The following is a 20,665-nucleotide window of genomic DNA, read 5'->3' as shown; positions in this document are numbered from 1 at the left end:
TCATCCTCGTGCGCCCAGAACCCCCAAATTTATTTTTTGCTGAAAGGGGTAAGAAGGAATGAACTGACCTCTTCCACCCCACTTTGTTTTCAGTCCTTCATTCTAGACGCGCCTACGCTTTGAGCAGTGGAGCGGGAGACGGAAAGAAAAGCACTCAGAGAACCAAATCGCGCCGGCTAGGCATGACTCGGCGACGTCGCCAGCCGCCTTACCCGGCGTGCCCCGCGCGGCGCGGGCAGAGCGGCGTAGGGGGAGGGGCGGGGAGGAGGAAGCGGCGGTGGCGGTGGCTGCTGCGGATGTCGCTGCGACTCATCGCCGTCTGAACACACAGCGGCTGCTGAGCGCCCGACCAGGGCCTGCGCCGGAGCCCACGCCAAGCTCCGCGGCTCCTCGCCCACCAGGGCGGCCCTGAGCCAGTTGTCACTGAGGTAGCGCGCCCCACATTCTCCGCTGCCCGGCCAGGCCAGGCCGGCTCTGGCGTTGCCTGGCTCCCGCTCGCTCACCCGCTCCCTCCTTTGCGCCTGAGTCACCGCCGCCGCCATGGCCGAGAATAGTGAAAGCGGCGGCCCTCCGAGTTCCCAGGACAACGCCGCCGCGGCCGAAGGTGCCGGCGCCCCTGCCGCCACCGCCTCCACGGAACCCAAGATCATGAAAGTCACCGTGAAGACCCCGAAGGAGAAGGAGGAGTTCGCAGTGCCCGAGAACAGCTCCGTCCAGCAGGTGAGGGCCGCGCTAGGCGCGGGGCGGGGCGGGGATGGCGGCAGGACCTCCGCCAGCGGCAGGAGGAGACGGTTTTGCAAGGGCTTGGGAGGAAGGGGTCGTCTCCGGAGGTGCCCTCGGCCTTTCTCCTGGGTCTGATCCCAAATTAGATCACACCCAGGTTTGTGGGTTTGCTGCTGGGGACACCGCAGAGGTTTGTGGCGGGGTCTCTTGGCCTGTTTATGGGACGCGCCGATGCCGCTCTCCTCTGCGCCTTCCTCTTGCTCCGGCGTCCGCCGACCCCAGCCTCCTCCCCTAGTTCCCCGCCTCCAGCCGCCTCCCTCTGACTCCGCACAAAGGAAAGAGACCCGCCGCCTGGCTTGGGCGGGGTGGAGGCTGGGCGAGGGTTTGGCTCAGCCCGGTCTGCGGTTTTGTCTCTTGGAGGAAAAAAAAAAAAGAGGGGGTGCTCATTGTTTTACCTGCCTGGGGGTTAAAGTAGATTTTTGGGGTGAAGAGCACGTGTGCATTTAGTTCTGCGTTTTGACCGATGAAATCTTTCCCACCTTCCAGTCTTTAAAGGAAAAAATGAGCTATGACGTAGAAATTGCTTTCAGCCGAATCTTCATAGAACTAGGCTTAAGGAGAAAGGTGGATGACTTTCATTGACGACTTGCTGGTTCTGTGTTTTTTGTTTTTTTTTAAGTGTATTTGTCATTCTTTAGATGCCAGTCGTTGGGGAGGTTTTTGTTTGATTTTAGAGGAATAGCAACGTTATTCACATGTTAGCAATTGCAGTCAGATGAAAGAGCACGAACCTGGAGTTAATGGAGGAAATTTAAAAGTAATTTACCGCTTAAAATCTGTTCAGGAATACATTTATTGCAGTTAATTAATGATCTTGAGGAACTTAAATGGTTTTAGTTTTTGTTAAACATACGTCTCAGAATATTTCCGTAATTACTGAATTGATCTCAGACAGTTGGTCAGCAGATATCAAGACAGTGTGAACAGTTTATGAGGAAGCAAAAATGAAACGTACCTGTAAGTTTCCCTTAAGGAACAATAAATAATTGCGGTATTTGTTTAAATGATTATGAAAGGTGGTGTATTCTGTCAAGTAGTAAGAATGTGTAGCATCGTGAGAAACTTTGACCACCTTTTGAATCCCTATTTTTTTGGTCTCTCAATTTTCCTATAAAATTTTCCCTTAATTTTTAAAGTATTTTCCAGCGTACAGGAAAGTTGGAATAATTGTGCAGTGAACTCTCACGTGTCCATCACCTACAGTTAGCATCTTGCTTTATGCTTTATCACACAATCATTTATTGGTCAATTTTATTTTTTGGATGCAATTCAAAGCAAGTTACAAGTATTAGTACATGTTAAGCTTTTGAACTGTAGTGTTGGAGAAGACTCTTGAGAGTCCCTTGGACAGCAAGGAGATCCAACCAGTCTATCCTAAAGGAAATCAGTCCTCAATATTCATTGGAAGGACTGAGGCTGAAGCTGAAACTCCAATACTTTGGCCACCTGATGCGAAGAACTGACTCATTTGAAAAGACCCTCATGCTGGGAAAGATTGAGGACGGGAGGAGAAGGGGACGACAGAGGATGAGATGATTGGATGGCATCACCGACTCAATGGACGTGTTTGAATAAGGTCTGGGAGTTGGTGATGGACAGGGAAGCCTGGCGTGCTGCAGTCCATGGGATCGCAAAGAGTCGGATACAACTCAGCCACTGAACTGAACCCTTGAGTTCAGGTTTTCAACTTAAAATTTTTGAAGGTAAATTTGACTTGCAGTGAAATGCAGCCAGTTGCCATTCCACGGGTTTACACAAATACACCTGTGTAATCTGAAGTCTTCTGGAGTTGTAGAGCTTTATAATTAACTGGAAAGTTCCCTCTTGCCCTTTCCTAGTGAGTTCAGTCACTCTCCCCGATTGAACCACTGTTTTTCTCTATGGACTCGTTTTGCTTATTGTAGTTCAGTTCAGTTCAGTCCTTCCAAGGAGTAAGCGTCTTTTAATTCCATGGCTGCAGTCACCATCTGCAGTGATTTTGGAGCCCCCCAAAAATAAAATCTGACACTGTTTCCACTGTTTCTCCATCTATTTCCCATGAAGTGATGGGACTAGATGCCATGATCTTCGTTTTCTGAATGTTGAACTTTAAGCCAACCTTTTCACTCTCCTCTTTCACTTTCATCAAGAGGCTTTTTAGTTCCTGTTCACTTTCTGCCATAAGGGTGGTGTCATCTGCATATCTGAGCTTATTGATACTTCTCCTGGCAGTCTTGATTCCAGCTTGTGCTTCTTCCAGCCCAGGGTTTCTCATGATGTACTCTGCATATAAGTTAAATATAGAGTTTCACATAAATGGTATACAGGATACACTCTGTTGGGTAAGGCTTTTTCATTCAGCTTAGGGTTTTGAGACTAATATGTTACTCCTTGGAAGAAAAGTTATGATCAACCTAGATAGCATATTGAAAAGCAGAGACATTACTTTGCCAACAAAGGTCCATCTAGTCAAGGCTGTGGTTTTTCCAGTGGTCATGTATGGATGTGAGAGTTGGACTGTGAAGAAAGCTGAGCGCCGAAGAATTGACGCTTTTGAACTGTGGTGTTGGAGAAGACTTGAGAGTCCCTTGGACTGCAAGGAGATCCAACCTGTCCATTCTGAAGGAGATTAGCCCTGGGATTTCTTTGGAAGGAATGATGCTGAAGCTGAAACTCCAGTACTTTGGCCACTTCATGCGAAGAGTTGACTCATTGGAAAAGACTCTGATACTGGGAAGGATTGGGGGCAGGAGGAGAAGGGGATGACAGAGGATGAGATGGCTGGATGGCATCACCGACTTGATGGATGTGAGTTTGAGTGAACTCCGGGAGATGGTGATGGACAGGGAGGCCTGGCGTGCTGCAGTTCATGGGGTCACAAAGAGTCGGACACGACTGAGCAACTGAACTGAACTGATTATATATCACAGTAGTTCTTTCTTTTTATTGCTTTTTGTCTTCCATTGTGTGAATATACCACCATAATTTATCCATTTTCATATTGAAAGTCACCTGGACTCTTTCCAGTGAGTTGCTCTGAACACTTCTGTACAACTCTCTTTGTTGGATGAATGCTTTTATCTGTCTTGTTAATGCTTAGAAGTGGAATGAGTGTGTGTAACAGGGAAGCTGAATGTTTAGTTTTCATAAGGAACTGTTGTATTTTTTTAAAGTGCTTGTACTTTACAGTCCCACTGACAGTGCATGGGAATTCCTGTTGCTCCACATTCCTACAAACATTTGATAATATCATTCTTTTTTATTTTGTTACTCTAATGAGTGTGTAGCCATGTTAACTTTTGAAGACCATAGTTCTTTCTAGGATTTCAGGTTCAGGTCTCCATTATTCTGGCTGCTTAAAGCAGCCATGCTTAAGCATTTTACTGTAAAAGATTAGAAAGAAAGTCAATATTTTGTAAATAGAAAAATTCATTTAGATCAGTTTATTATACTATTATCTGTGAGGATTTTTTAACTTTTTTGATGGTGAAATTAGAATTTCAAATTCTGTGGAAGTTTTAGTTTTACTCCTCTGTAACCAAAGTAAAACTTAAACAGATAAAGTCTTTCTGCAGCAGTGTTTTCTCATGGTAGTTGAATTTTTATTTTGAAAAATACTTTCTTTTAAAGTAGAAAATGTGATAAAAATTTAAGCTTATCATTCATTGCGTCAAGAACCTGAAGACAAATAGAACTACCTGTGGGCTCTGTTAGGGGGAAGTACATTTGCAAAAATGTACAAGAATAAGAAAAGTAGTTTTCACATGGTTTGAAAAATTCTACTTAAAGCACAAGAGAAGTTCTGTCATCTATAATTTTAAGTTTTTCTCTGAGGGTTTCACAGATTTAAACTGTTTACTACAGATTAAAATTCGTCAATAAAACAAGCTTAATGACGTTGGGATTTCACTGAAAATGTTTTGTAAAAAATTGGGAAGTATTTGGTCCTGAAAGTTCTTATGTAATCTTAGAGATAAAAAGGATAAGCAGAAGACCTACAGAAAATAATATTGAAGGCTTAGGCTTTCTATTAGACACATCCCATTTTCTACAATTTAAAAATCTGTTTTCTGTGTAATGTAAATTCTTTTACTACACTGTGCCGAAATAGTATCAGGGCTTCTGTGATAGTTCAGTTGGTAAAGAACCCGCCTGCATTGCAGGAGACCCTGGTTCAATTCCTGGGTCTGGAAGATCCGCTGGAGAAGGGAAAGGCTACCCACTCTAGTATTCTGGAGTATGTATATGAGGGTGTTCTAATTGATTGGATGAAATTATATTTAATTTCTTGGATAAGGTATAAACAAGTTGTAAGGTGGTTATTAAGTTTCTTATTTTTCCCTCTGTTTCTGTTTGTAACAGGGAGAAACAGGATACTTTAATACAGCTTGTATTCAATTTTAACTCATTCAAGGTTGATGATAAAGCTTATACTTTTTGAAATTAATGTGAAATTTATTTTTTCGTTGAGTGCTCAATGGGGTAATGTTTAAATTTCTACATAAAGGTGGTTGGAATATAAACTTTTACTGTGTCTTTCCAAGGTGGTTTCATTAGTAAGGGTTTTCATGATATAAGTAAATAGATTTTTTTAAATGTGTAATGGCAAAATCCCTGTGTATGAGATTATGTTTTCTCTTATTCATTATTTGCTATTGGAAACAGTTTGAGGATTTCTAAGTGTCAGTAAGCAAGATGAAGTCCAGGAGAATGTTGTAGTTAAAATTAGTGCAGAGAAAAGACGGAACTTCTATATACTAGCTACTGACTAGGTTGCTTTGGGATTTTTATAGTTCTCTAGACTATAGTCTTAAGATTTTGAAATACAGTCATCTGAAGTAATCAGGCAGTGTATTCTAGTTTTGGGAAATATCTTCATCACTTGAATCTTTTAGAAAAATATTAATATAATGTACGTGTTGTTAACATACTTAGATATAATGTACATACTGTACTGAATAGAATTGAACTTTTCCTTGATAGGGGAAATTACACTGACTCAGGGTCATTATCACAAACTTCATTTAAAACAAAGACTTTATAGTGTAGATCTAGAACTTCGGTCCATAGGTGTGCCTCAAGCTGTGTCTGACTGTTGAGCCCTTAAAATGTGGTTGGACTGATTTGAAATGTGCTGAAGGGGTAAAATAGACACCAGATTTTGAAAACTTGTGCCTGGTTTCTTAAGAAGCACAATGTTTCCAAGGTTCATCTGTGTTGTAGCATGTATTTTACTGCTGAATAATATTCCAGCGTACCCCACATTTTATTTCTCCAGTTGATTCATTCCTCAATTGATGGACATTTAGAGTGTCTCTACTTTTTGACTATTGTAAGGCCAAGGTGAATACTTAACACAAGTTTTTTGTGGACATATTCTTGAGCATATGCCTTTTGAGTTGAATTATTGGGTCACATGATAGCTGTCTATTGACCTGCTCTTGGGACTGCCAAACTATTTTCCGAAGTGGTTGTACCAGTTTTTTTTCCTGCCAACAATACAAGAGGATTCCAGTTACTTTCCATTGTGTGTAATACTTGTTACTGTCTCTTTTAGCTTTCCTGCTATGAAGCGTTTTGTTGTGATTACTTGACTTTCTATTACGCAAGCAGCAGTTCTTAATATGGTCTGGGGGTCCCCATAGCCCTTCTAGGAGGATCATAAGCTCAACACTGCTTTCATAATTTTCCAAGATGGTTTTTTCACTCTAATTTTCTCAGAAACAAACAACGTATTTTTTCAGAATCTGTAAGATGTGGGATACCAAGACAGATGTAAAAATTCAGTTGTCTTCCAATATGAGATTGAAGTTATTTACAAAAATTTAAAACAGTTATTCTTCACACTAGGAAAATAGTTACTTTTGGTTAAAAAAAAAAGAAAATTCTTCTATTAATGTAATGAGTTTATTATTGTAAATTTATATTTTTAAAGATTTCTTAGTTTTAATTTATAGTATATCAGTAGCTTTAACCTACTTAAAAGCTCCATGGAGTTTCAAAAGCTCTGTGGGGTTTCAAATTTGTAATAGTGGTGTCCTGAGGCCAAAAATTGCTGCAATGGAGTATTTAATAGATTACATAGATAGTTTCAAGACTGAGGATTGACTTCACTAAGTTGCCATTATTTCTCACGTAGAAACTATGGTAGCCTACTGGTCGGTTCCCTCCCTGCACCCCCATTAACTCCTAGAGCAGTCTCTGAAAAATATTAATCAGATCATGTTACTCTCTACATAAACTAACAGCTCCCCATTGATCTTGGACTTGACTTAATGGGGCCATGAGGCCTTGTGTGATAAGGTTCCTTCCTGCCTCTCCAGTCCGATGCCATCTTTCCTCCTTGGTCACTTGGCTTTTGCCTTATTGACTTTTTAGTTCCTTGGTCTGTTAATCACTTTTTTTCCCCCCCTGCCTGAGGAGTTTTGTGCAGTTTGTTCTTGCTACCCAGAATGCCTCTCACTCTTTGGCTATTCCCACTCAGTGCAAAGGTTACTTTCTCATACCCAGAATGCCTCTCACTCTGGCTATTCCCACTCAGTGCAAAGGTTACTTTCTCAAAGAAGTATCCTTAATTTTCCAGAGTAGGTTGAGATTCCCCATTGTACTTTCTCACAGTATCCTGGTTTGGGTCATAGTTTATTACAACTTAAAGCCTGTATTCATGTGATTATTTGATTAATTTGTGTGTGTGTGTGTGTGTGTGTGTGTGCTAGAGAAGATCTGTGGTTGTTCCCAGTAGTGTTACCAAAGCCTAGCACATTGTATGGGCTAAGTAAATATTTGTTTATAACTGAATCTAGGCCATATGCATGATAATGGGTAATTAATAATCAGTACCAATTACTTAGGACTTCCCTGGTATCTCAACTGGTAAGGAATCTGCCTGTGAGGCTGGAAACCCTGGTTCGATTCCGGGGTTGGGAAGATCCCTTGGAGAAGGGACATGCTGCCCACTCCAGTGTTCTTGGGCTTCCCTGGTGGCTCAGTCTGGTAAAGAATCCACCTGCAATGAGGGAGACCTGGGTTCAGTCCCTGGTTTGGGAAGATGTGCTTCCCTGGTGGCTCAGCTGTAAAGAATCGGCCAGAAAGTGGGAGACATGAGTTTGATCCCTGAGTCGGGAAGATATGCTGGAAGGGAAATGGCAACCCACTCCAGTATCTTGCCTGGAAAATCCCATGAACAGAGGACCTTGGCGGGCTACAGTCCACGGGGTTGCAAGAGTCAGACATGACTTAGTGACTGAACTGCCACCACCACCACCAGTTACTTAGTGTTTACTGAGTGCAGTACAGTTGTCCATCGGTGTCACCAGGGATTGGTTCCAGGACCCACTGTGGATACCAAAATCTGCAAATGCTCAAGGCCCAAAGTCTCCCTCTGCGTTCGTGAATTTGGACAGCTGGCTATACATAGTCTCATTGTTTTCTGCCCTCTTCTCATGGCTTCATTTGAAACTGCTCTCCCTTCAGCTCAACACTCTTGACTGCCACAGGATGTTCATTCTTGCTTCTAGTTACTGAAACAATTTTTCTAGAAGAGCTTTTCTTTTTTTTTTTAGAACAACCTTTCTTAACTGAGAAGCTTCATCTCAACCACAGAACCCAGAAAGACTTGAATCAGTTCAGTTCAGTCACTCAGTTGTGTCGGACTGTTTGCCGACAAAAAGAAGAAAATTTTGAATGACTGTTTTTCCAGCCAGTATGCTTTTAAATGCATAGACGAGAAGTTAATTCTTTACCTAAGCTAAGTGGTGTGCTAGTAGATGTTTATCAGCTAGTTCTTTGGGGGAAAACAGCACTAATTTGTAGTGTTTGCTGATTCCATGGTAGTAAATACCTCTCCCTATGGAAGGCTCTGACTATAGAGCTGGTTTATACGATTCCTGAAAATTAAGACTGAGCTGGGAGGAGCTGTTGCTTACAGTGAATGTCTTAAGGCAGGTGTCAGCCAACTAGAGTGAGCCAAATTCACCATGCCCATTCACCTCTATATTATCTGTACTTTCAGAACAGCCCATAGAGCTGAAAATATTTACTGTCTATCCCTTTACCGGAAATTTGCTGACTCCTGCTATAGGCCATTAGGTCTCACTAGATCCAGATTTTGTCACATGGTTCCTCAAAACCTTTCTTATTTGAAAATTTTGCCATGACATAAGTTTAGCAGTGTGACTGGTAGAGATATAATGCAAGCTGCATATATAATTTTTCTCATAGCCACTTAAAAAATTAATTTTTATTAGAATACTTAGAACATAAAATTTACCATCCTAACCATTTTTGAGTGTACAATTAGTTCAGTGACCTTAAATACATTCATATTGCTGTGCAACCATCACCACCATCCATCTCTAGAATTCTTTTCATTTTAAACCAAAACCCTGTACCTATAAACAATAGTTCCCCATTATCCCATCCTGCCAGCCTCTGGCAAGTACCATTCTGCCTTTTGTCTCTATGAATTTGACTACTTAGGTTTCTCATAAGAGTGGAATCATAATATTGGTCCTTTTGTGACTACCTTATTTCACTTAGCATAGTGTCCTTATGTTTCATCCATGTTTCAGCATGTGACAGAATTTCCTTCTTTAAGGCTGAAAGATACTCCATTGTATGTGTGTACTATGATATGTATATATCCCATTTTGTCTATCCATTCAGCTGTCAGTGTCACTTGGGTTGTTTCTGTCTTTGGGTTTGTAATTGTAATATATATTTTTTAACCTAGTGTATCTTAAGTATCATTTCAACATGTAACTGATATTTTAAAAATTAAGATACTTTTCTTTTTCATACTAGGTGTTCAAGATCTGGTGTGTATTTTACACGCACAGCATATCTTAAAACTAGCCACCTGTCAAGTGTTCAGTAGCCACTTTTAGTTAGAGACTTCAGAATTAGATAGCATAGCTAATAAGGTCTTCATGCTTTGTTTCCTGCTCACCTGTCCCCGGGCATTCACTGCGTTTCAGCTGTTTTTAAGTCTTTTCCTCCAACTATCACTAGCTCTTTGTCCTTTTGAGCTTTTGCCAATGCTGCTAATGACAGTAACATAATACTTACTACAGGCTTATTATACTAAGGCATATTGCATTAATACTTTTTAAAGTTTCACAACTTTATGATGAAAGTACTATTGTTACCTGTTATTTAAAAATGAAGAAACGAAGACTCAGGTTAGAGAAGTGGTTAAATGTATACACTTGGTATTTAGTGAGCCTAGATTGAAATCCAGTGACTGACTCTGGAGTCCACACCTTCAAGGCGCCTTGACTTTTCTCTGGTTGGCTTTTCAGCCTTTAGGTTTATTTAAATATTAGTTCATTGAAGTTTGCTTGGACTTGCCACTCTAAATTAGATCAGTGACTATAATCTCTGATACCATTTTGTGATTAAATGGACTTTATCCTTCCCTCCCCATACTGTAAGAATTTACAAAGATAGGGGCTGTTTTGCTTACCTCTTAATCCCATGGTACCTGCCTAGTATTGTACTTGGCACACATTGAGTAATGCAAATATTTATAGAGTGAATGAGCAAATAGTGTGTTAAAGTGTTTTTTTTGCAGTGTTTTGTGCTTAGTTGGGAATATTTTAACAGTGTGATTTGCTTAGAAAAAGGTGACGTTTAGTCTTACTTTAATCAAGTGTCCAATAGCATTTATTTTAAAAAATATTTATCTTATTTTTCGGCTCTGCTTGGTCTTCAGTGGTGCACTTGGGCTTTCTCTAGTTGCAGAGAGCGGGGGCTTCTCTCCAGCTGTGGTGTGCAGGGCTTCTCATTGTGGCGGCTTTTCTTGTGGAGCACGGGTTTGAGGCTTACGGGCTTCAGTAGTTGCAGCATTTGGGCTCTAGTTGTGACGCACGGGCTTAGATGCTTCACAGCATGTGGAATCTTCCCGGATCAGGACTCGAACACATTCCCTGCATTGGCAAGTGGATTCTTTGCCATTGTATCACCAAGGAAGTCCCAATGGCATTATTTTAGTTGTTTCTCTATCTGAGCAACTTCCACTGTCAAAAAAAGAAAATCCCATTAAAATTAGAATTGGGAGGTTTTTTAAAAGACTAATGTTGCTATCTCCAAATCTACTTGATGCAAAACTCAGTAGAGTTAGCATAATCAGATTCCATTTATTATAGGTATAAACAATATATATATGTGCATCTATTTTGCAAATACTTTTCATCACCAGAAGATATGAACTCTGGTTTGTTCTAGGTAAATTTATGCTGTTCTGAGTGAGTTTGATCTCCAGTAGATATAACTACATAGACTGCTTGATTTATTGATTAAGCAGCTAATGTGTAGATTTCTAGACTGGTATGAGGTCTTTTGTTAGATTTTTTTTTTTATAGCCTTTAAGACACTCTCTAGTTTTTATAAAGAGTATGGCTTTATTAGTTTTAAAAATACAGACTACAAGGAAAATGAAATACATCATGCATTCTGTTGAGGAAATTTCAAATGAGAAAAGTATGAAATAAAACATGTTATGTGTATGGCTGAGTCCCTTCGATGTTCATCTGAAACAGTCACAAAATTGTTAATTGGCTATACCCTAATGCAAAACTCAAAAACTTTTTTTAAAAAGGGAAATCCACTCTTAAGTGTGTATCTATCTAATTCTGTTCAGAAAAATATTCATATATTTACCCATATGTAATTTGCTACTTACTCCTGTTAAGCAGATGGATCATTCCCCACACTCTTACCTTACTCTTTATTTGTATCCTCACAGTCTTTCTATGTTGGCATATGAAGAGCCAACTCATTCCACTGTTATTTATTGATTATTTGTATTTATTAGATTGGGGCAAATGTAATTGTGGTTTTGGACCATTAATTTTAAATCATTATAACTAGGTTCAAACACATCTTTATTAATCAAAATTGGAAACATTACAGTCAACACATTTTTGCCAACGAGAAGTAAGTTTGTTTTTACCTGTAGTGTAAAAAATCTGTGCTTTAGGATTTGATGAACTTTTTAAAAGCATTTTCTGCCTCCTGTTGGTTGTGGAAGCATTTTGCCCGCAAAAAATTGTTGATACTTGAAGTGGTAGTCAGTTAGCAAGAGGTCAGAGAAACATGGCTAGTGAAGCAAAACTTCATAGCCCAATTTGTTCAACTTTTGAAGCATTGATTGTGCAGTGGGCTGTCAGGCGTTGTCGTGGAGAAGAATTGGGTCCTTTCTGTTGATCAGTGCTGGTTGCAGGCATTGCAGTTTTCAGTGCATCTCATTAATTTGCTGAGCATACATACTTCTCAGATGTAATGGTTTCGCTGGGATTCAGAAAACTAGTGGATCAGACCAGCAGCAGACCATCAAACAGTGAGCATGACCTTGTTTTGATGCAAGTTTGGCTTTGAAAGTGCTTTGGAGCTTCTTCTCAGTCCAAGCTCTGAGCTGGTCATTGCTGGTTATTGTATAAAATCCACTTTTTGTCACATGTCACAATCTGATTGAGAAATTCCTCTTCATTGCTGCATACAATAAAAGATGATGACTCTTCATAACGACGATTTTTTTGATTTACAGTCAGCTCATGAAGCACCCACTTAACTGAGATTTTTCACCTTTCCAATTTGCTTCAAATGCCCAAGACCACAGAATGGTTGAAGTTGAGTTCTTTGACAGTTTCTCATGTCGTTGTTAAGAGGACCAGCTTTGATGATTGCTTTCAATTGGTTGTAGTCAACTGAGACCAGCTGATGGCTGGCCACTCCATTCCTCATCTTCAAGGCTCTCATCTTCTTGAACCACCACTGCACTGTACATTCGTTAGCAGTTCCTGGTCCAAATGCATTGTTCTTTCGAGTTGTCTCTGCTGCTTTGCAATTCATTTTGAACTCATAAAATTGCTCGGATTTGCTTTTTGTCTAAAACGGCATTTCCATAGTCTAAAATAAAGTACACAGCAGGTAATGTCACTAGCAAAAGACAAAGCAAGAAATGCACATTTAAGTGATGTATAACATAACCACATTTAAGAATGTATTCCAGAATCAAATGGCAAAGTTTGATGCAAAGCCACAATTATTTTTGCACCAGCCTAATGCATAATATTAATATTTTTGAAGAAGGGGAAAGGGTGTTGTCATTACGAATATTGTGGTCTGCATTTTGGAGAAAGCGTTAACCTTGGAATACGGCTTTACGCCTCTGAGCCTCACTGGCCACATTCTTAACATGTGATTAAATACCTGCTTTACTAGATTATGGAGAAGGAAATGGCAACCCACTCCAGTAATTCTTGCCTGGAGAATCCCATGGAGGGAAGAGCCTGGTAGGCTACAGTCCATCGGGTCACAAAGAGTCGGACACGACTGACTTTCCTTCCTTTACTAGATTATTTGAAGGATTTCATGAGACAATATGTAAAAGTACCTAACTCAGAGTTTATATACTTCACTTGAATTGGCTTCTTTCCTCTTGATCTTTTTGTTTGCCAGGAAATTGAGTCTTAATTTTTTGTAGTAGAAGAAAGCTTAGTTTGCTAGTATGTGAAAGTGAAACATTTAATTTGTAGTTATTTGTAAACTGTATGTATTTAAACATACAGTTTTTAAGAGTTTCCATTGATAATGCACTGTAACATTTTCAACTGTTCAGATTTATAAGAAGGTGCCCCTTTCTCATATAGCTGCTTATGTTTCTGTAGTTTATCTTATGCCTGACCAACATCTTAATGTAAGATTTATGCACTGTTTTTTAATGAGGGTACTTTAAGGTTAGTCAGACCTCAGGCATTTGGAGAATAATGCCTGAGGTTTGAGTAACCTTTAATGTATTTTTTACATTTTTTGTATTTTTTTTTTTTTTTTGAGACATATAAGCAGTACTGAATAAAAAACTGATTAAAAAGTAGAGACTCTCAAAGGAACTGTGACTTAAAATATCTGTAAAGATAAGAATGTACTGGAAGATAAAAAGCAAATATAAGACAGTTTGAGAGTCTGGAACGGTATTTCTATATTGTAGGACAGCAGCTGATACTGTACCAGTAACTAACTCAGTATTGTCAGAAAGTTAAATTGTATTTGGTAGAATGGAAAGCAGTTTTGATTTTCACACAGGCGTGAACATCAGCTGGATAATCCACTGATGTGAAACACCTGACTTCGGATGATGTTGAGAAAATGAGAAGGCTACTGAATGTTTTGTAGATGGCTGAGTTGATTTCACATCATTAAATAACTTACTTTGAAGTATGTTGAAATTTTGATTCTTGAGATTCTTGAGAGTGTGTATAGTAGTTTTCACTTTTCAACCTTTCTAGCCTGTTGGAAATTTCTGTAGGTTGTCAAGAGCAAGACCAGAGTAGGAAACTTACATTTATAAGAAATATGTATCCTTAGAAACTTATTCCAGTATGTATTTTCGTTTTGAACTGGTGGTGGCCACATGAGCTGAAGGACAAAAATAAGCATATCTATCAAGGTAGTACAGAAATAACTAAAGGAAATTATGAAAATCCTTTTTGGTTAGGATTCTTCCCTAGGTATATGGAAGCATTTTATATAATTTGTTGTAATAAATTTTATGTTTCTACAGAAGAAGATTGTCTGGGCTGCCTCCTGTCTAAAGCTGCTTTGAGAATTTTTAAGAATGCTAATCAAAGGATTCGTGTCCAAAGATATTTAAGCAGCTCATACAGCTCAATATCAGAAAAACAGCCCAGTCAAAAAATGGGCAGGACACCTAAATGGACATTTCTTTAAAGAAGACATACAGATGGCCAATAAACACATGAAAAGATGCTCCACATTGATAATTACTAGAGAAGTGCAAATCAAAACTACTATGAGGCATCACCTTGCACCAATCAGAATGGCCATCATCATAAAATCTACAAACAGTAAATGCTGGAGAGGATGTACTGTTGATGGGAATGTAAACTGATACAGCCATTACGGAGAACAATGTGGAGATTCCTTTAAAAACCTGGAATAGATCTACCATATGACCCAGCAATCCTGCTACTGGGCATACACCCTGAGAAAACCACAGTTGTATAAGACACATGTACCCCAATGTTCATTGCAACAATATTTACAATAGCCAGGACATGGATACAACTTAGATGTCCATAGACAGATGAATGGATAAAAATTGTGGTACATACCTACAATGGAATATTACTCAGTCATAAAAAGAAACAAATTTGAGTCAGTGGTAATGAGGTGGATGAACACCTTACAGAGTGAAATTGTCAAAGAAAAATATCGTATATTAATGCATATATATGGAATTTAGGAAAATAGTACTGAGGAACCTATTTGCAGGGAAAGGAGGGAGACATAGATGTAGAGAATGGGGGGCTTGTGAGCATAGCAGAGGAAGGAGAAGGTGGGAAGAATGGAGAAAGTAGCATTGATATATATACACTATCATGTGTCAAATAGATAGCTAATGGAAGTGTGTGTGTGTGTTAGTCTTGTCCGACTTTTTGCGACTCCGTGGACTATAGCCGGCCAGGCTGCTCTGTCCGTGGGATTCTCCAGGCAGGAATACTGGAGTGGGTTGCCATTTCCTTCTTCAGGGGATCTTCCTGACCCAGGGATTGAAGCTAGCTCTCCTGCATTGCAGACAGATTCTTTACCGTCTGAGCTACAGGGAGGTCTGGTAGCTAATGGGAAGTTGCTGTTTAACACAAGGAGCCCAGCCTGGCACTCTGTGATGATGTAGAACGGTAGGATGGGGTGGGGGGGAGGCTTATGAAGGAGGGGATACGCATGCACGCATGTGCTAAGTTGCTTCTGTTGTATTTGACTCTGTGCAACCCTGTGGACCATAGCCTGCCAGGCTCCTCTGTCCATGGGATTCTCCAAGGAAAAGACTACTGGAGTGGGTTGCTGTGCTCTCCTCCAGGGGATTTTCCTGACTTAGGATTCGAATCTGCATCTCTTATGTCTCCTACATTGGCAGGTGGGTTCTTTACCACTAGAGCCATCTGGGAAGCCAGTGTGTAATTATGACTGATTTTCGCCGTTGTACTGCAGAAAACACAACATAGTAAGGCAATTTTCTTCCAATTAAAAAATAAATTAAAAAATCCAACTTGATGCTCTTGATTTAAAGTTGAATTTTTCACTTAATGCAAAATTTTGAGCATTCCATGTCAATAAATACAGGATTGCATTATTCTAAAACAAAAAAAAGGCTAATTTTTTTCCTCTAAGTCACTACCACTTGGTTTCTGATTTTTTTCTTGTGTTCAATAAAAGTATAATAGATAAAACAGATAAGTTCAAATGTTAGAGATCGAATTGGAAAATTTGAAGCCACTGTAAACTATTTCCTCTACCTTTTATAGAGTACAGAATAGAAGTTTAAAGATGTATGAAGTAGACGCAGGATTTTTGGCTCTTCTGTAAAAATATAACATCATATTTGGATTAAATTTTTCTAAAATACAGCTTATTTGGGAAACTAGAGCATATCTGATTTGGTATAATTAAAATTAAGATTTACTCATTTGTGTTTTCAGTGGAGTGGCAGGCAGCTGAGAGTTACTGTTATCCTTTGTTTTTGTAAAGTTTGTTCCAAGCTTTGAATAATTTACTCAGAGTAAACCAGTGTTAGTCTGTTTGGGAGTAGTTCTAATTACCTAAATTGTTTGACATCAGTTATTTGAAATTTAAAATTTATCTTTATAAGAATTGGATTATAACAGGTAGTCACATTACACAGTTTCTCTTTGTACCCTATCTCTGTCATAATGCTTTCCGATCTTCAACATGAAGTGCTATAATTCTTATTTTGAATTGCCTTAGGTGCCCCTCAGAACCAAGAGTTTCATGAAGCTAGAGGATTCTAGTATCAGTGATGTTAATTTTCAACAATGCTGTAATTCTTTAGGAGAAAGTGATTTCTTTGAGTCTGTAAGGACTTGAGATTTTTGTGAATATTGAATGAGATGATGTGGGGATGTGGTTCGAGGCATGATGTAGCTGCTTAGTAAAATAATGATGAGTATAAGTGCATTTTGAACTGTGTGCCACTAAGATCTTACCCCTTTGCATCTAGGATATCAGAGAAGCCCCTAGTATGTTCAGAGAGCCAAACTATCCTTCCCAACATTGACAATTCATGGTTAGTAGGATTCCAGCCCTTAAATATTACTAAGAGCTCAACTAAAGCATTCACTACCACACTATGATAGAAGCTTTTGAGGTTGTGGCTGTTTTGGATACCAGGTCTTAACTGTCTGCTTAATTATGCTCATGGATGACCTTCTCTTATTCTTGGGTGATCATCGGTGTTGTGATTTCTGTGTCTCATAGCTGCCTAAAACTAGAATTTTTAGACAAACTTTATTTTTAAGGTTTTTATTGAAGTATAGTTGATTTACAATGTTGTGTTAGTTTCAGGTGTACAGCAAAGTGAATGAGCTATACATACATATATACATACATATATATACACACATATATATATCTCTACTCTTTTTTTAGTTTTTTCAGTCCATATAGGTCATTACAGAGTATTGAGTGGAGTTCCCTGTGCTGATCAGTAGATTTTTATTTAAGTAATTGTTTATTTTTGGTTGTGCTGAGTCTTTGTTGCTGTGCAGGCTTTTTTCTCTAGTTGCAGCCAGTGGGGGCTTGTCTCTAGTTATGATGTGTGGGCTTCTCATTGTGTTGGCTTCAATAGTGGAGCCATATAGGCTTAGTAGTTGTGACTCGTGGGCCTTAGGGTGTGCAGGCTTCAGTAGTTGGCAGTTCCTGGGCTCTAGAGCACAGGCTCAGTATTTGTGGCACACAGGCTGAGTTGCTCCACAGCATGTGAGATCTTTTTGGACCAGGGATTGAACCCATGTCTTCTGCATTGGTAGGTGGATTCTTTACCACTAAGTCAACAGGGAAGCCCTGTAACAGTTTTTATATTGGACTATTCAGTGGGTATGTCACTAGTTTTACTTTGTTTTTTACTTATTTTTTACAGCCATTTTGTATTGGGGTATAGTTGATTAATGGGGATGGAAGTTTGGGGGAGAATGGATACATGTGTGTGTGTGGCTGAATCCCTCTGCTGTGTGCCTGACTCTATTACAGTATTTTTACTTTTTTAGTTTTTACATTGTGCTGCACTGGGTCTTCATTGTGGTGTGTGGGACTTCTCTTGTTGTGAATCATGGACTTTACAGAGTGTGCGTGTTCACTGATTGCAGCGCACAGGCTTCTGTATTTGCATTGTGCAGGCTTGGTTGCCCTGTGGCATGTGGGATTTTAGTTCCCCAACCAGGGATTGAACCCGCATCCCCTGCATTGGAAAACAGATTCTTAACCGCTGGACCACCAGGGAAGTCCCATGTCAGAGGTTTTAAAGTTACCCGATTATTATTTTAGGATTAGTCCCCTTCCTTTGTTTATTGGCCATTTAGATTTCATTTTTGTGAAGTTCTTATTTCAGTCTATTGGCTAGTTTTCAGTTGGGTTGTATTTTACTGGTCGGCAGGCTTTCTGTATAAAAGCTGGGTTTCAAGGTCTCTGTTCGTTTTGGGTATTGTAGATATTTTCACTCTGTTGCTTAACATTTTACTCTGTTAATGATAGTTTAATTTATTGTGGCTTTTTTATGGCTAAATTTTTTTGTGTCCTGTCTGGGAAATCTTTTCCAGTTGAACTAGTATTTTACTGATTTACCTTTTTGATGCTGTTTAATTGCATGGTAGGGCTTACTATGTGGCTCAGTGGTATAGAATCTGCCTGCCGAACAGGAGGTATGGATTCAGCCTGTTTCTTCCCCTGGAGAAGGGTATGGCAACCCACTCCAGTATTCTTGCTTGGAAGATCCCATGGGCAGAGGACCCTGGTGGGTGGCAGTCCTTGGGGTCGCAAAAGAGTTGGAAGTGACTTAGTGACTAAATAACAACAATTAAATGGTTCTGTTTACTTTGTGTGTGGAGTGCATGCTTTAAAAGATTTAAACTTCTTGAAATATGTTGACATGCTTTATGGCCCAGTATTATTGTTGTTTAGTTGCTGAAAAGTGAAAGTGAAATTGCTCAGTCATGTCCGGCTCTTTGCGACCCCATGGACGGTAACCTACCAGTCTCCTCAGGCTATGGAATTTTCCAGGCAAGAGTCCTGGAGTGGGTTGCCATTTTGTGTCCTACTCTTTTTTTGTGACCCCAAGAATTGTAGCCTGCCAGGTTCCTCTGTCCATAGGATTTCCCAGGCAAGAATACTGGAGTGAGTGGCCATTTCCTTCTCCAGGGAATCTTTCTGACCCAGGGATTGAAGCTATGTCTCCTGTATTGGCAGAGGATTCTTTACCTCTGAGCCACCAGGGAGGCCAGTAGCCCAGTATGTAAGTTTGTATATGTACTAGAAAAGAACACTTATTCTGTGGTTGTTGGATACAGTGTTTTATACATGCCAGTTGAGTCATCAGTTAATTAAGTTCAAATCTTTTTTTTTTTTTTTCTTTTTGCCTGTTTTATTCTATCAGTTACTGAGGTAAATGTGCTATAAAATATGTTACTGTACTTTTGGATTAGTCTGTTTTTCTCTGTAGTTCTATTTTATTTTTGATTTATGTATTTTGAAGCTGTATTATGATATACATGTACATGTAAAGTTTTCTTGTGAATTGAACACTTTGTAATGTTGGAATGTCCTAGTCGCTTTTGTATTGTATTAAAGTTTGCTTTGTTCTGGGAACTATTCAGTATCCTGTGATAGATTGTAATAGAAAAGCATTTGAAAAAGAATGTGTGTATATATTTATATATTTACACACAATATGTATAATTGAGTCTCTTTGCTGAACAGCAGTAATTAACACAACATTGTAAATCAGATACACTTCAATTGTCAAATTTAAATTTAAAACTTTATAAATTTTTTTAAAATTGTCGAGTAGCCTCACTTAACTTTGTTTGGTTAGTTTTTGTGTAGTATATCTTCACCCATTCTTTTTTTTTTTCCTTCCCTTAGTAATTTATGTGTATCTTTTTTTAAGCAACATGAAATTGGGTTTTTAGATACAGTCTGGCAATTTTGTCTTTGTAACAGGTAGTCTGTTATGTAATTATTGATACATTTGCTTCACATTTCCCATTTTACCATTGATTTCTGTTTTTCCTGTCTCTCCTATGTTGCTTTTTTCTCTTTTGTTTTGTATTATTCCAGCTATCCGGCCCCCCGGATATTTAAGTATTTAAGTGTATTGATAGCATGAATTTACTATATATTTTTGCCTTTTTAAAAAAAGACTTTAGAGCAGTTTTAGGTTTATAGCAACTTGAGCAGGAAATAGAAAGTTCCCATACTCCTCCCCGCCCCCCGCCCTCGCCCCCACTTAAATCTCCCCATCAACATCCCACCCTGGGATGGTACATTTGTTACAATTGATGGACCTACATTGACACATCCTTATCATTCAAAATTCATAGTTTAAGACTCACCCTTGGTGTTTTGACAAGTGTATATAGTGTATATGCTCTGCCTATACCCTAACTCCTGGCAACCACTGATCCATTTACTGTCTCCATAGTTTTGTCCTTCCCAGAATATAGTCTAGTTGGAATTATACGGTATGTAGCTGCATTTAAGGTTCATCCATGGTTCTTTGGATGGTTTTATAGCTTATTTCTTTCTATTGCTAAATAATATCCCTTTGTCTGGGTGTACTGTGGTTTATTTATTCACCTGTGGAACAATTTCTTGGTTGCTTCCAAGCTTTGACATTAATGAATAAAGCTGTCATATACACCTGTGAGCAGGTTTTGTTTGTCCAAAAGTTCTCAACTCCTTTGGGTAAATACCAGGGAGAGGGTCTTTGCTGGACCAAATGGTAAGACTTAAGTTTAGTTTTGTAAGAAATTGCTAAACTCTTCCAAAGTGGCTATACCATTTTGTATTCCCATCAGCAATGAATGAGAGTTCC

At 39.2% G+C, this 20,665-nt stretch overlaps 1 protein-coding gene across 2 annotated transcripts in view; it reads left to right on the top strand.

Moving 5' to 3' along the window:
• The first annotated feature begins 239 nt into the window (after window positions 1-239).
• UBQLN1 (ubiquilin 1) overlaps window positions 240-20,665 on the top strand; it is a 57,542-nt gene continuing 37,116 nt past the window's right edge. The window contains exon 1 of one of the 2 annotated variants that reach the window (XM_027550097.1): window positions 240-720. In XM_027550097.1, coding sequence (XP_027405898.1) covers window positions 541-720 — 180 coding nt within the window. In that variant the 5' untranslated portion in view covers window positions 240-540. The remainder of the gene's footprint in view (window positions 721-20,665) is intronic. The other variant, XM_027550098.1, reaches the window with a different exon arrangement.

Source organism: Bos indicus x Bos taurus, chromosome 8, assembly GCF_003369695.1.
Source record: "Bos indicus x Bos taurus breed Angus x Brahman F1 hybrid chromosome 8, Bos_hybrid_MaternalHap_v2.0, whole genome shotgun sequence".
Classification (NCBI taxonomy): Eukaryota; Metazoa; Chordata; class Mammalia; order Artiodactyla; family Bovidae; genus Bos; species Bos indicus x Bos taurus.
The sequence above is the reverse complement of the archived record's forward strand: the minus strand, read 5'-3'. Positions and strand labels throughout refer to the sequence as shown.